This window comes from Pogona vitticeps, chromosome 4 (genome assembly GCF_051106095.1).
Source record: "Pogona vitticeps strain Pit_001003342236 chromosome 4, PviZW2.1, whole genome shotgun sequence".
Taxonomy (NCBI): Eukaryota; Metazoa; Chordata; class Lepidosauria; order Squamata; family Agamidae; genus Pogona; species Pogona vitticeps.
Window position 1 is genome coordinate 169,460,495 of NC_135786.1, and position 17,006 is coordinate 169,477,500.

Here is a 17,006-nt window from a genome sequence, read left to right on the forward strand (position 1 = left end):
GCTGTGTTGCACTCTCAAAGCATTGGAGGACATAGGCCACTTGACCTGTAATGTCCCATGCTTGTCTGCCCAGAGAAGCAGCCACACCAATGGAAGTCTCCAGTGCCCAATCATGGAGTGTCCTTTGCTGCTCCAGCACTCTTTCAAGCAAGTAAAAAAATTGGAAATCCATCAAGTTGCTACATCCTTCATTAGGTGGTGGACACTGTGGTGAAAATGCCCTACCACCCTTCTGTCCCATTCCATTATATTAGGATAGGCAGGTGTCTTCCATACCCTACAAAGAAACCCAGTCTGCTAGATTGAGAGCATGGGCCATACACTGCACCCCTCTCATCTTCCCAACCTGCAGTACTAACCCCTTGTTTGCCGCATTGTGACAAACAGATCTTACCTTTCTGTAGCTAGACTCCCCTGTTGCAGCACATCCTTCAGAACCTCTTGAATGTTATGAGCTGTGTGGGCAGCTCTCCATCACTGCCACATTCAAAAGGGCCCACCTGTATCCTGCCCTTGTTTGTTGCCCTTTGCCTTCACCTCTGCCAGGAAAAGACAGATATCACTGTGCCCTGGCCAAGGGCTGCTTTACTATTTGCATGACATGCCAATGTAAATCTGGCACCCCACTCTGAGGCTAAGGGTTCTTCAGGATGGCAGTAGGTAATCTGTAGCCAGTTCTGCCACAAATTGATTGAAACCAGTGTTCTCCACCGGAAAGAATGGCTGGTCATCCAAGGTTATCCTCTCCCCTAGGCAGGGAGAAATCCTGGCATATTTACACTGGTGGAAGACCTTCTCTGCACCCTTCCAAGCTCCTCCAATGTTGGATGGAACTCATTCTCGAGATGTGGGTCTAGCATTTGCTGCCTCCCACCTCTTGGTATTTGCCCATTTACCTCTCTGCTTCCATGGGCTAGTGGTTCAACTTCTGCCCTTCATAATAAGGAAGGCACTTGCCCCCAAGGTGCCCACTTCATTTGCCAGCAGCAATGTCCTGTGCCGAGTCTTCAGGTGCATGCAACTACTGAGACGGTCCAAGCCCTGCCCACACTTGAGTACCTTCTTGCAGTGCATGCATTCAGTCATGCAAGTATCTGTTGATAACTGTAGAATATGCTTCCAGATTCCTTGGAGCTCGTTTTTGACTGTATGTTCCTCGTTTTTGACTGTATGCTCACCTGTCCTCACTACTAGTTCTGGCAACTGGAGGTGCAGGGACAATTTTAGTGTTACATGTTTGTGGACATAGTGCCCAGAGTCCTCTCAGTCTCCTCTTCGCCCATGTCAGATGTGTATGTACTTGAAGGGGAGTCTCCTCCAACCACAAGGCTGCTTTGCACAAGAGAGATTTACTGGGAAGGAGCATTAGGGGGCAAACCTTTCCTTGAATAGGATGGAACTGGCTGGTACAGATATGGAGGGCAATGTCTGGTGCTCTTTGTAAATTTCTTTCCCAACCTAAAAATAAGGGCACTGCTGCTGCCCAAGCTAACAGTGCCAGTCTGAGTGCTGATACCATCCTTGTCCTTCTCTGGCAGATCAGCTCTTTGGAAGTGCCTTTTGAACCACTTTTTGGGCCCCTTGCCCTGGCTGAATTGCACAAGGACATCACTGGAATATGTCTGATAATTGCTCCTTTCTGCCCCACCTTCTGAATGCATATCCCTAATTTATCAGTGCCCTGCATGGACCCTTTTGAGTCGCCTACTCCCCACATTTAGAAATTGTATAAGATCTTTTATACCATTTAGCAGGCCTGCTTACTATACTGAGCCAAATGTCTTTAAATTCTGCACATTTTCTCCCCGGGGGCGGAGGGAGAATGTAAAGCATCCTGACATGTCACAGATGTTTTATTGTGTCTAACATAAAATAAAATAAAATTCATGTAAAGTGAAATATTTTGATCATACAGTGTACTGCACATAAGCAGGCCTGGGACTGCAACCTTTGAACAGACATTCAAAGGGCAAGCCATCAGCAGATGGTACAAGCCTTGTAAATGTCAAGTAATCTGCATCCGTTCTGTTGACAATACATTTTGGGATCATGACTTGAGATCCCTCGTTTCTAATCATCAAATATGTTGAACATCCACAAATCTGTTTAATTAATCCATAAATTCATGGGGTCCATGAAACTACAGATTTTGACAGTGTCTGAAGTTGGATATTCAAAAGTCTCTTATGTGCTCAATGTCATCTTCTTGTTCGTGCTTTTATATTGTGGAAGGACAAACTGATGAAAATGTTAACGTCTGCAATTGTCATGTTAAAAGATCACTAGGTAAAATCTGCACCAATTGTTTTATTGGCAATAAGAATAAAGTTAAAAATGGTGCTTATTTCAATAGCCATTTGATGTAGAATAAACTGGTCTGTCACCAAGCTCCTAAAATGTTAGCAAGGCACCTACATTATGATAGTGAACTTCTAGAGAGGAACTGGTGGATTTATTATCTGTTCAAAGGTCACTAGAACAATTGAAGGGTAAAGAGAATTACACTTGAAGTAAACTATTAGAAATTACACCTGAGACTTCTACTCTTGAGTGGAAAAGCACATAAAGCCATAATAACCCTTAAATATTTTAAAGGGAGTTGTCAGTAAATATCACACAGATCATTTTACAGAAATATACTTTCAGTGGATCATATTTCTCTGGGAAGTCATTGTTGTCCAATATTACCCACAAAAATACAGGAATCCAGCTATAAACAATTTTTTCAACTCATCCAACAATTTTAGACATATTAAGACAAATGTGAAACTAGTCTCATCCTACATGTTGGTTCTACTCAGATCTAATAACAATTAATAAAAATGAGCGTAAACGTTTAGCATAAGAATTCCTGCTTACCTGTCGCCTTCATGTAGGAGGATCTTAAAGTCTTTTATTTCTCGTTTGTAAGAAACCATAGTCTGCTGCTTTGGTCCAATATACAAACTATCCCATGTGCAAATAATTGTTTGTTCTGAAACAAGAATCAATTTGCAGTTCAGGATCCTAATTTCAGACCAAAGTATAGCTTTATTTAGGATTTAGTTGTGCAGAGACAGGAAATGTGAAGGTCTGAAAGTGAAGGTCTAAAAGCAAGGTATTGTAAATGCATTCGAATTTCCACAATTGCAACCCTGCCATTACAGCTCATTCTGAGACGTTTTGGCTGACTTCTTGCAGAGACACAGGGCCAGGGCTTACCTGCATTTCCATGTCCTTACCACAATTACAGCCCTCCCCATTTTCATCCTGTCATGCCTGAATAAAGACTTACGGTTTGCAGCAAACTCTGGTTTACCACATTTGTACAGAACAGCAAAGCCACAGATGGTTGTCGCATCTGACAATATGAGATAAGCTTGTAAAGAATTCCAAAAGAATATAATAGAATGAGAGGTAAGAAGGCTTAGGGAATATTGTAAGTATTGTGCTAGGCCCAATCCATCCTGCTCTTGTAGCTGTAAATGAAGAACTGGATCAGAAAGGAGTTGAGCAGTCAAGGCCCACAGCCTTGTTAAAGATTCGCCTACATAATACTCCATGTGAATCTATGCCCTATTCCTCACGAACTGTTTTGCCAGGGTAGCTAAGGGAGATACTTTCAGAAAGCTAAAAGGAAAGAGCAGTTTAGTGAAACCTATCATCTTTCATCGAGGAGCTCAGAAAATGCTGTTTTAACCCTATGAACTGCAGTAGGAGAAACCTTTCCTAGAGTAGTGTCCATAGTTCAATGGAAGAACACTTGCTGTGGATGATGAAGGGTTCCACTTGCAGTCTCTGACATCTTCAGCTGTATGGGAAGGAAACCACATACAAACTTCTATATTATTAGCATACAGAATAGTAAGCGAGACCAGTAGCGGGCAGCTGCAGAGTTCTGGGGGCCTTCACCATCTCATTTTAAACCTAAAATATTTCTCTCTGTGTGTAGCTGAAAGAACCTCAGTACAGACAACCATTTTCCTTGGATGCTTCTGGGGCATGATTGGTCAATTTTGGGCTTAGGGTGTGTGTGTGTCTGATGGGCTGCACAATTCCCACACTTGAGCTAGATGAACCAGTAACTTCTCTTTTAGTGAAGCAGCTTTATATGTGTATAGAAAAGCATCTGAAGCCAGTAGACTAAACTTCTTTCTCTCTTGTCTACATCTGTTCGTGTATCTCCACCTGTAGAATGCAGATGAAACAATAGCACTGCTAAAATGAAATGACTGGAAGAATTAGAAAGAAGCAAAAGAATGAAAGGACATTATAATCTTTGTTGAGTAAGGCTAAAGCAGAAAAAGATGGTTTTGATTCAGATTATTGCTGTTCATCTTGGCTAATACTGAAAGGCATGTTTGAATGAAATGGCTAACAATGAAAAGACCTGTAGGAGAGCTACTTTAGATATTATGTCCTTGAAGATATACAAATAAGTACTATAAATCTAAATATACACAAGGCAGTGGTCGATGAATTACATGGGCTCTGAACGAGTGACATGGATATGTCAGATATGTATCTTGTCTGTTCACGTAAGAGACTCTAGCAGTGGCAAAAACATGATTCTGAATAAAAAAATTATTTTAAAATGTGTGTGCATTGTGTATAAATTAATGATCATTTATTAAATCTTGGAAGACCAGTGATGTGGAAAAGGAGGAATATTGTTTGAATGAGCAACTGGAGCACTGCATTTACCCAGCTCAGTGGACAAATTGAGTTGGATGTTTTTGGATGAATCAGTGCACAATCACAGGAAGTACCAAAAAGTAACTGATGATTATCTCTTTAAAAGTCCTGCCAGAATCCTCAGAACGTATGCATGCTCCACAAGTTAATCTCAACATGAAAACTTCGTATGGCCAATGTCTGTGCTATACTGCGGTGCTATGGCTGGAACTCCTGATTATTTGGGAGGGTTTTTTCCAGCCACAGTAACAACAGCCCAGTTTGTTTGCCTTAGGGCTGCCCTGTAAGCAGTGAATCAAAGTTGTAGCACCACACTGACTCTCTGCCTTCAGTTTCTCCCTCTCTCTCTGACCCACCCTTTTCAGCCTGCCATTATGTGTGGACCAAAAAGAACATAGGTCCTATCCTATGTGCTTTGTGAATCATATTGTGTACAAAAAGGATGAGCAAGTGGACAGGACTGAGGAGCAGGGACACCATTCGCTTTCCTCACCTCAAACGTCTGTTTGGACCTAATGCCCACGATCCAGAAAAGGCTTCTGAAACAATCCGATCCATGACCTTGCAGTGATTCCTCCACAACGTTTTCGAGAAACCAGAGACTACACAATTGTCACAGCAATCTAAGAGAAAGTGACAAGCTCTTCCTAACAAGCTGCCAACCCAGCCCTCCACTGCTTAAGAAGGAGATAGCCTCACATATTTCTCTGAAGTTTCACTGGTGTTTGTTTGTAGAAGGAAAAGTAATTCCCACATAGGATGTTTCCGTAAGGTCAACAGAAATGATCTTTTATTGGGTTGGATAATCAGTTAACATTCTTAACAAGAGTCAGCTACTCTATATTGCCGTTGTCATTGCTTTGTTTATCTTCTTCATTCAAGGCTGCCGCTATCTAGATGACTGCTAGAATAATCTTGTTCTGAGAATAGAAGTCTCCAATTCTTCTCCATACAATCTGAGAACTCACCTTGAGCAAAATGAAAGACTAACAATAATTGTGACCTTGTTTAGCTCAAGGTATCCCAAATGACAACAGCTGTACTAGCTTTGAATAACAGAAAATGGTGGAGTTTTGAGCAATCCTTCACCTGATTATTGATCAGCTTGGAAAATTAAACAACTGACGTAAGAGTGAAACTGAGGAAAAAGTATGCTATAAAGTTACTGCATTGGAGCAGAAACTGTGTAGTAGTTATCTGTATGTCCACATGCCTAGTGTGGAATCTTGTCCATTTTCAACCAATATCCCATCTTCTTTTGAAAAACTGAAGAGATGTATTATGAATTATTATATGAGACTGAATTATGTTTAGACCATTAAAAGGTACTGCTAATAGAATTTCAGTCTACCAGATAAACAGTTAGGCCTCTTTAATTACAAAGATTGAAAGCAAACTTTATGTAAGTACTGAATATGTACATGTTGATTTTAGAACTGCAGCTGTCATTTCAAAATATACTTTGAGAGCTCAGTTTATAGCGGCTAAAAGCTTATTATTTGCCACAATTTAGCAACCAAAGACCTGGCTCTTAAAACACATTTGCAATAGCCTGAATCCTCGTAGAGTCCAAAATTAAACTATTTTACAATGTAGTCATACTTAACTACTAATCAGGTAGCATAAAGTAAGTTTTAAGCCCAATTACATGAGCTTTAATGAAAACCGTAAGTTTGAAGAGCAGAAAACAAAAAACGAATCTTAACTATAATGAGATAGTGATGTAGTGGATCAGGGAATGAAATTTACTAGGCAAGCTTCTAATACCCTATTTAGTAATGTGCATCACTGAGGAATAACGATATTATTACAGGAATGATCAATAGATACAACTGAATGCTAAGTCCCTTTGGTAGGATTCGGTGGTGTTGATGTCATTATTGGATGAGAGAATATAGCATACAAAGATATAAAATAGAAGATACGCAGCCCAATCTCTACTCTGAATTTTTTGGGAAGTCTCACAGATACCAATGAGTGTGACACAAATCCTGTTCAAGTATTCCAAAGTAAACATGGGAGAAAACAGAACACACTTACATTACTCTCTCCGCAAAGATCTCCATTTCTGTTTTTATACAAAATGTGGTTTTCTGAAGGAAAAAAGTTTCTTCATATGATCGAGAACACTTGTTTGCCATGCATAGAAGAGACCTCTTCTCTTCAGAAAGTTACTCTGTGTGTGTAAGCAACGGAAATATACGAGGTGCTGATGGGACTAACACTCCCCCGCCCTCAGCTTGCATGCTTTCAGCAGTCAGATGTATAATGCTTGAATAGGAATATTCTCACATTAATTGGATTAGAATGGTCTCACACTCTTCTGATGATCAGGCATCTGAGCAGTTCATTCCATCTCATTGTCAAATGAAGACATTTCAATTCAGAAAGCTTTGGCTGAGTTGTTTAATCTGATCAGTTATGGAGAGTTTGGACCAGTGCACTAGAACAGGGCAAAATCTTACCACATTTTTATTATTTTATTTTTTACATGTATCATTGGCAAACTGATCGGTACAATTTATTGACCATCATATTTTATCTTTTCCTACACAATGTTTCAATTCTTTCAAGTTGGCAAATAGTCGGTCTCTAAAACAACTCCCATTTATAGCTTGTGGTTTTTAAAAAGAAGATCTTCATTCCCAAATAATATGAACAGACCTTAATCATACAAACATTTTGATTGACTGACTCCAGAAATGAGTTCATAAATGTGCCAATGCTATTCAGCTTAACTTACGTTTTTTGGTTTTCTCTTATAAGTGATATTACGCTGTTTTAGATTATTTAAAATACTGATTTATTGGGTTTTACATTGCACATTGCTCTGAGCACTTCAAGCAGAACTGAAATTAACACATGCTAATAATAAATAAAAGCCCCCTTCCCAAGGTCAATTTCTGTCCTAATGTTGCACCATCCGTTTCAAAGCTCTTATGGGTAATTCAATGTATGAATTACTTCAAAATTTTATGTTGCAATAAGAATTATAATATACATTGCTCTTTCTAAGGCATGTATGGGCTATTTTTTTTCTAGGACCTGGTTGATTAAGATAGATGGAAAATTCTGTCTCTTGGCAGAGAGACTAAAATCCTCTGGAAAGACATTAAGGAGCAGCACTGAGATAAAATCAAGTAACAAAATGGCATGTTGATTCATAATTGTTAAAAAGCAAAGGAATGTAACTTATTTAAATAGAAGAGCTGCTGAAGAGAAAGACATGGTTTACATTGACAATGTCCACTACTGACATTGGTGTGTGTGCAAAAATTGCCAGGTTGGTAGAGCACCCACGCCTATCCATCAGCGATTAAATGTTGGACTGCACAGAGAGCAGTAATTAGCAGCAAAATGTTATTGTCTTTGTTTGCAGGACACACTCATATTATGTGGATGGAAAACTTGTAAAAGGTTTAATTCACATATTACCTAGGTGTAAAACTTGTTAAGTGTTTGATTTTTAGAACACCAATTTAACTGTAGCAGTTTTTGCATTATTTAATACTGAAGAGCTGTAAAACACCTTTCATATACCTTGTCTGCTTATTTCATTTCAGTCTATAGCAGACAAAATCTGAACCTTAGAAGCAGTAACTCCCTCCCCATAAAACACACATAACTAACCAACCGTACACACATGCACAAACATTTGCAGTTCTTGCCACATTCCAGTCTCCTGAGACCAAATAACATGTTCTCATCAAGTTTTCCTTTTTACCTCCAACCATTTCTGCAGAGTGGTATGTGCCAGCCTCAGGCATTCCTCTATCAATGGGACTTGCAAAACTGTTATAAACTTAGTCAGGTAAAATCCTTAATATTTCTGTTCCATTTTTCTAGATAGAATTTAACTGAACTAAAGCCATAAAGATTTAAGATCAAACGCAAAAAGGTAGCCCATGATTGTTAAATTGCTTCACTGATGCAAGAACATTTCCTTCAGGGATCTTTGCCCTAGTACAGTTCCCCAAAACAATTATGATTCACTTGTCCTGTAGAAAGAACTAGTCGTGGCAATATTTGAGTCTAGCAAAGTTATGTATGTAATACACACGGTTGGCCACACAGCTACTCCCAATTCACAATAAAACAAGAGATCTGGCATATATTTTATTCTCTGGGATCCATACATTTTAGGTCTGCTTCCCTTATGTTTTCTTGCAGTTTTTGTTTCAGTACTAGCTTTGAATCTACAAGAATCAACACTGAAATAAAAACTGCAGGAGGGGAAATATTACATTCGGACATGCACTGTTCATTGTGTGCATCACTGAATCCTTGGTTCACGTTGAGAATAAATACACTGTGTTATTTGTGTAAATTGAATTTAATAGAATGATGACTTCCAAGGGAGTCAGCTAAAGAGGGCTGTTCCAAGGCACAGTCATTTTGATACAGCTTTTGTTGTTGTTGCTGGTACAGTAAATGTATGTGATTTTTACTTTCCAATATCCATCCACTTGACTTGCCAATATCTATCCACTTGGATGTGTTCAAATAATGTAAATACAAGCTGCCAAGTTTTCACATCCAAGAATTAAAAGTCATTGACATCAAACTGCCAGAGATTGCCTTACTCTTGTATCTCACTCTATTATTGGAATAATCATGGAACACAATTCAAAAATAATATTACATCCTGCATTTTATTCAATTCCATGTGACAAAAATAGTAACCTAGACTAAGACATCCATTTCAATCAGTAGATGTGTTGAGCCAACAAGATTTAATAATAAAAAATATTGGATCTAGGTAACAATTCCCAGCTGGTTCAGGGAGGTTCCTAGCCCTACATGGTATCACAGTATAAAAATAGTGTCTCTCTTCACCATGCAGAGAGGAATGGCCTAACCCTGAATACAAAATTGGGTCAGTCTTACTGTACCTTCATCAGCCATCTTATTTACAACACTTTACATCTCTTTTTAAGTTATGCACATCCTTTAGGGAGAAGAGATAACACTACATGGTACCAAATACTAAACAAAAAATGCACACCAGAAATAGACACAGATAAATTAAAAAAAACCCCACACACATTCATTTGCTGAAAAACAGCAACATTAAGCCACCTCAGTTTTCTTGGTTTCCCAGTTCTGAAACACCTCAAACACAAACGGTGGTCGCTGATGGTAGAAGATGCTATCATATAAAGATGTTTTATTTCTCTCTCTCTGTTTATATATATGTATATATACACACACACATATGCCTACATATATATTTCATATATGCACGTATATGTGCACATATATATTATGTGTATCATTGTTGTAGAAAACAGTCATTGTTCATTTCAAAACAGAAACAAACCACTAATCAGTCTTTTGAACTTTTTCATTCAATGACACGATAGCAGAAACAGTCCATCCTCTTACAGTAATTTTTTTTGTTGCACAAGAAAGAGATTGTCCTATTTTTTCCAGTTTCAACTGAGAAGACCTCGCTGTCTGATTCTTTCTTCAGGGGCATAAAACATCTTGTGCTGTTTCCCAGCTACCCATAACGTCCCTTGAACAATTTTGCTGGACGGAAGTTCATAGTGTCAGACTCCACCATGCTTGTAATGCACAAAAATGAGGTAGTACACAAAACATTTACTGTTCAAGTTTTGATTACACCCCAGCCTCACCAGCACCCTAGCTTAAGAGTGGAAACATTCCCTTTAGTCACAACGTTAAACAACGTTTAAAACAACTGAAAGTTGTATTTGAGTAATACATTGTGCTTTGCAGTAAGTCTCAGAATATTAAAAAAAGAGAGAAAGAAAAAGAAAGACCCAAAGCAGTGAGAATTGGGCATTTATGTACAAGTTACAACTGACACTTAATATTCTTCTCTGTTTTGCTTTGCATACCAACGCTATTAAGCAGTCAGCATCTAGCTGGTGGGTGGGAGTGAAAGAGACAGAACAGATTACAGCAAAATTAAGCCTACACAATGTTTTCTTTAGCCTCTCCTTGGCTTCCACTGATATCACATCCCTAAGATTAACATATCAAAGGTCTGCTGGAGGGTGGGCTTATAGAAAAGTTAAATGAATCATTTCGGTTTAAGAAATGGCAGGCCCCATTATATCCGAGAATCTGACAGTTCTTAGTGGCTTTCCTGTTGAAAGGAGCAGAGATCTCTCATACTGTTTGACCTTAAAGACAAACACAACAAATATCTCCCACTTTTTCCTCAAGCCAAAGTACTATTTATAAAATAGTTTACATCTTTGTTCAGATTCAAATTATAGACAAACCTCCCTAAATACAAAATACTAAAAGTGCAATAGTATAAATTAAGAATTTGCAACCACATTATACAAACACTGCATTTTTTATTGTACAGCCTTTGATAACATGAAATGTTTTACTCACAACTGCTTATAACGTTGTGAATAATCTATAGTGATAAGGTTTGTCTGTAACTTGTTTTCCAACCATGAACTGAAGTCCACACTACATTTTTTTTCATTTAGTAGAACAACTCTGTCCACATAGCAGCTACAAATATTTAAATTAAAATGGTTTGTTACTGACAGGTACTTGCACATGAAAAGCATGCTATCTTTCCCAATAAAACTTCACAATTTGCCTGCATTGAAATAAACCACTTATTTATAGTAAAACAAAACCTGTTTCTTAAATTAAAAAAAAATCACATAGCCAGGTGTATTTTGCAGTACAAAAGCTTCATTTAAGGATGGGGCTAGTATATTGTCTGTTACCCGCATTATCTTTACATTATAAATACTACAGACAAGAATACTTGTAATCATACACAGCCTTAGGGTACTAAATTACTTATTGAATGTTAGATTTCTAAAAACATTGTTCAAGTTTCTAGCTCAATGGAACAAAACCAGGAAAAAAGGATTAAAATGCCATTGTGAAACTTCCTTTTACTGAATTGGTGGCTTTTGTTTTGTTTAGGAACAAAAAAAAAGGAAACAATTTAGTCTTCTCTAGTCCCCTAATGCAGTTATCCAATGATTTGCCCTTTACTTAAATTTAAAAGATTCCGAAGTTCTCACTAACAGTCAGCTCACTGTTGAAAGTAGTACCATGCAAATCTTGCAAGACAACTTTTCAGCAGACACACAGTTATGCATTTCGGCTATGTGGTAAAATCTTAAAGGGAACCTATGCAATTAGGTCACAAAACTAATGTTTAACTCCCGAAAAACTGTACATGAAAGAACAAATGTTGTGTTGAGTAGTGGTCCAACTGTTACTCGTACTGAATGCTTTTTAATTTATGCCAATCTCTTTATTATCCTCAATAAACCTTGTGAATGGGCGGTTGGCTCCAGTTTCAGAACTCGCTTTGTCCAAGCCAAGGATAGGAGGGCTACTGCCGGTGCGAGCTTTGTCCATTCCAACGGTAATGTTACTTAAAGACGGAATGGCACTTCCGCCTAAACTTACTGGGAGCTGGGGAATGCCTCCATTCTGTATGACAGAAATTTCATTGTTCTTCATTGCGAGTCCATTAGTAATAGCTGCAGCATATTGGTTCCAAAAATTTGGGTCAACATTCATTGCCCGAGCTGCCAAATCCTTTTGGAACATTTCTGAAAACTTCAGAGCATCCCCACCTAATAAAGCCATGGGGTTTTCCACAGACAGTCGTCGGCCACGCCGTGCAGGGGCATTGTTCCACATATGAGTTCCCATGTGAACCTTTAGAAAAAGAACAAATTAAGAAAGATGGGCAAATAAGCAAATGTGCAACAGTTTTGCATATTCCGTGGAGAGATTCTACATAGTGACTCATTAAAAAAAACCAACAACTTTCAGACATATTGATAAACCGCTTATAAATAATTCACATCGTCTTTCCAAAAAAAGGTACATATTCTCATACCAAGCAAAACTAAAAATACATTAGAAAATTTTCCTGTGCAAAAGAATTACATTTAAAATTTTACAACATTCTATGAGATTTGGAAGAGTAATATCCCTTTATCGACTAAACTTTTAAAACCCCGTCAGCTTTGAAAAGTATTAATATATTAGACATGGGCTGCTCAATTCTATTTGTGTTTACTGTGAAGTCTTTGAGTTCCACGGGGAACAATGCAACTCTGCACAGGAATGGTGGTTGCTGAAAGGGGCAACTATTATTCTCTGAACATACAGAAATATCTCATCTTATGCCCAGATCTTCACAGCCAAACAATGTTTGTTTTTCCAAATTTATCCAATGTTAAACAGAGCTAAATAATAATAATAATCATGTGCCATCGAGTCAATTCTGATTTACGGTGACCCTTTTCAGGGTCTTTTAGGTAAAGAGTACTCAGAAGTGGTTTCCCACTCCCTTCTTTTGCAGGCGCCGTAGGACTGTGCCACTTGCCTACAAAGGTCACATGGTCATATAGGATGGCTCTTCGCCCTGCAGGCACTGTGCGGAATCGAACGCTGAATTTCTGGCCCAACAGCCAGGTACCTAAACCACTGTGCTATCCAGCTAAGTCCCACATAAATCAGCAGAACAAGTTAGTCACAACTAGCTTAACTCTCATTACTATCAATGTGACTTGCTCAAAACTAACTTTAATTAGACTTGCTCTAATGTCAGTTCTTTACTACCTGCAGTCTTGTTAGGTTTTACTTTGATTATATAGTGCAGTTCCCACCCTTGGGTCCCCAAATGTTCTTGATCTAAAACTCCCAGAACTGGCAGGAATTTATGGGAGTTGTAGTCCAAGAACACTTGGGGACCCAACATTGGGAACCACTGATATAGTGGCAAAAGACAGTGATAAAAGTTTACTTTTAAAACATGCTAATATCTGATGTTTTTTAAAAATCTACATTGTCCTTAAATCCTATAAATTTGAAATGTCACTATGCAACTTGAACGTCCTACTGAGCATTTCGTGGCATGACCAACAGGAAGCAAAAGGGATGAAATATAATCTGATGTAACCAGATTTTTTAAAAAAAAGATACTAATGATGCAACTATCATGCCTTCAGAAGATATAAAAATATGAGACCCTATTAAACCCAGATGTAATATAAGTTATAAATCCTGTGTTCATTTTTTAGAATAATTTTTTGAAGTTTTTTTTAAATGTGTTATTTGAACACCAACTTTATATAATCCTATCATAATGTGAGTATACATAAGCCATTGATAAGAGAAATTTCATCCTTGAAAGCAGAGGTTTTTATATGTAAGTGCAAATGTAGTTTTTTTTACATATGTTGATAATATGCACTGACAAAGCTCTTCTCTTTATATTCAGTTCAGAATAGGCATATTCAGATGTGATTCTGAGTCGTATTTTAGCATTATGACAATGACAATGAGGCACAGTGAGATTTAGGTTGACAAATCTCCCTCTTTTGCTGCCATCATTTCTAGCATGGGTTTGAAGAGGTCCACAAGCTTTCAGTTCTGTTGTAGATTAACCATAGTTTGTTGTGTCATTCAAACTATGGTTAATCTTAACTATGGTTTATGGAAACAACCTGACTTCAAATAGGGGTTTATGAAGCAGGTTTGCTTCCACTATCTAAAGTAAAAATTAACTTCACATTAGGATTTAGATGTAGAGGCAAACTTTGGTTAATCTAAATCAAGCGCTGAAACTTCCAATCTCCTTGTAACAATATTGGATGAGAAAAGTGAAGGGGGAGCATTTTAATTCATTATTTATTTTACAGTATTTAGTTATATGATCCACCAGCGTTCCAAAAGTAAGGCATAATACAAATTCAAACATTCTTTCAATAGATTTAAAACAGCTCTGAAAACCAATTCAAGCAGTTTTAAAGACCATTGAAAAGTTTGAACCTTGCTATGATTTTTAAATGAAGCCTTAGCATAATGCTATAAGGACACTGCAATATAATGGTAATTTCCTCTCAATTCCTCGTCTCTTGATTAGCATTTTTGAAAGAAAGAAACAGAACCTTAGAATATTAGAATTAGCACTTTTGAACCCTTCATATTTATATTTTCTGATCTGTATAATTTTGTTCAAATATCAAAGATTCACTTCTTACCTTGAGATTCCCTTTTGTGGTAAAAGCTCTACCACATATTGTGCAACCAAACGGCTTTTCACCAGTATGGGTGCGTTCATGTATCTGTAGTGCACTTGCTGAGGAGAAAGTCTTCCCACATGACTGACAGTTGTGTTGTTTGGGCGTTCGACGTGGTGGGGGTGCCAGCATAGGAGTGATGCCTGGACTCATCACTGTCTGTGGTGCAGCAGGAACCTGGATTCCAGCTGGAAGAGATGGAACCTCACCCAATGAGATCGGCTTGCTGTGACCATTCACTTCCATTTTGATCATAGTAGGCGCAGTGCTGGTGACCAGGCTAGGAGTGCTTTGGCTGGGACCTAGAGTAAAGTTGGGTTCAAATAACTGAGAAGGCAGCTCTTTTAATTTGTGTGTCAGTAAGTGCTGTTTTAAATTACCCATAGTGGAACACCCACGATTGCAGACTGTACAAACAAATGGACGCTCTTTAGTATGGCTGCGGTAGTGAATTTCCAATGCACTCTTACAAGCAAAAGGCTTGCCACAGATATTACAAACAGTACTTTTAAACTTACCACGTTCTCTGTTCAGGAACAGCAGGCTAAAAGGAGCTTCTTCTTTGATGAGTGGCCTTCCTGGGTTGGTAGCTGTCAGATCCAGTGCACCTCCATTTTCAACAGTAGGTGGTAGTGCTGGTGGACTGTCAGGTTTTTCTGTCTTTAATTGTATTTCTTGTTGTTCTTCTTGGTTACTAAATATTGGGGATTTTGATCTGAAACTTTCACTGTTACTGTTTTCAGGAGACAAAGCTTGCATGGATGAAGAGGATTCAGACATTGCCGGGCTGCCTGCACTCTGGCTCTCTAGATCACCTACAGCTGAAGAGGAATCATTGCTAAGATGGTCACTCTCCCCTGACCCATTTTCTATAGATTTTAGATTGGTGAGCTGTTGACAGTTCATGACAGAATCAATCATTTTCATTTGATTTTCCAGAGCGGCAATGCTAGAAATTACAGATGGAGGGGAAGGTGGACATGACCCAGAGTAAGGTATAAGTGGTTTTGAGGAGTCACTTGCATTGTCTTTTAACTCTGGGTCTTCTTCCATGGAATTGTCATCAATGTCATCATCGTAGTTGCTCAGTGTTTCTGTGTTCTTTTCATCAAAGGAAAGCTCCGAATCCATGGCATCTTGGAAGCCCTCTGGTAAAGGTGTGTTTGGAATCTGCCCACCCATGTGCATACGAATATGCTGCTGAAGAACAACAGCGTTTGTAAATTTCTTCTGACAAATGGGACACGAATGCTGTACTCTGAGTGGTGGCTTCGCTCGATGAACTCCAAAATGTGTTTTTAGATTGCCTTTTGTAGTAAATGCACGTCCACAAATTTTGCATTTAAATGGTCTTTCTCCTGTATGGGTTCTGTAATGCATCTTGAGAGCACTCTGACAACTGAGCACACGGTGACAAATGACACATTGATTTGGATCTGTCATCTTCTTATCGATGTTCTCTACGAGCTGTTGCAGTTTTGAGGTTTCTGATGTTTGCATAGAGTCTAGGAGACCACCAAATGGAAACTTAGCTTTGAACTGGTCAGACAATGCTGGAAGAACAGGGTTTGGGATGCTTGTAGAAATGCTGCTGTCTGTGACAGCATTAGGGACTGAAGATGTGGATACTGCAGCAACCTGTCCACTTACAGAAATATCTCCTAGCCTTGCATTTGTCACAGGAATATTGACAGGTTCAGTCTTAGTCATAGTTGAACCACTATGAATTGGTTGTGGAGATTCAGCAGCCAAAGGAATGCCAGACTCAGAATTGTTTAGGCTGGGGGATAAGGAAGTGCATTCACTTGATGCAGGGGATGGCCTCTGGGGTGATCTGCTAATGGGAGTGATACTTGGGGAATCTCCATAACTGCTCACCCCAGGTATTGTGGGGGGAAGCTGCAACCCAACTGTAGTGGGAACGGTTGGTAACACAGGCTTGCTATCTAACCAAGTGGTAACTGGTTTTTCTGGTGGCAAAGACATTCCATATGGAATCCCAGAGCATGTGGGAACATTATCGAGGTATTCTGGAACTGGATATGGATTCATCTGAATGTGTGGATACTTCTCCTTATGTCTCTGAAAGTGAACTTTCAAATTGCCTTTTGTAGAAAACCGATTCCCACATATGTTACACTTAAAAGGTCTTTCTCCTGTGTGTGAACGCAAGTGTATCTGTAGAGCACTGTCACTCCCAAAGACCTTGGCACAAAATCTACATTTATGTTTAAAAAATGGATCCTCGGAACTTGTCTTGGGTTCAAACACAGATACATT

The 17,006-nt window shown here is 38.7% G+C and overlaps 1 protein-coding gene across 4 annotated transcripts in view; it reads right to left on the minus strand.

Moving 5' to 3' along the window:
* Nucleotides 1–9,307: 9,307 nt before the first annotated feature.
* The window catches only part of SALL3 (spalt like transcription factor 3), a 26,092-nt gene continuing 18,393 nt past the window's right edge, over nucleotides 9,308–17,006 (minus strand). For all 4 annotated transcript variants that reach the window (XM_078393519.1, XM_020781635.3, XM_078393521.1 and 1 more), the window contains exons 2-4: nucleotides 15,245–17,006; nucleotides 14,688–15,028; nucleotides 9,308–12,351 (exon numbers count right to left, since the gene is read on the minus strand). The exon at nucleotides 15,245–17,006 is cut by the window's right edge. In XM_078393519.1, coding sequence (XP_078249645.1) covers nucleotides 11,920–12,351; nucleotides 14,688–15,028; nucleotides 15,245–17,006 — 2,535 coding nt within the window. In that variant the 3' untranslated portion in view covers nucleotides 9,308–11,919. The remainder of the gene's footprint in view (nucleotides 12,352–14,687; nucleotides 15,029–15,244) is intronic.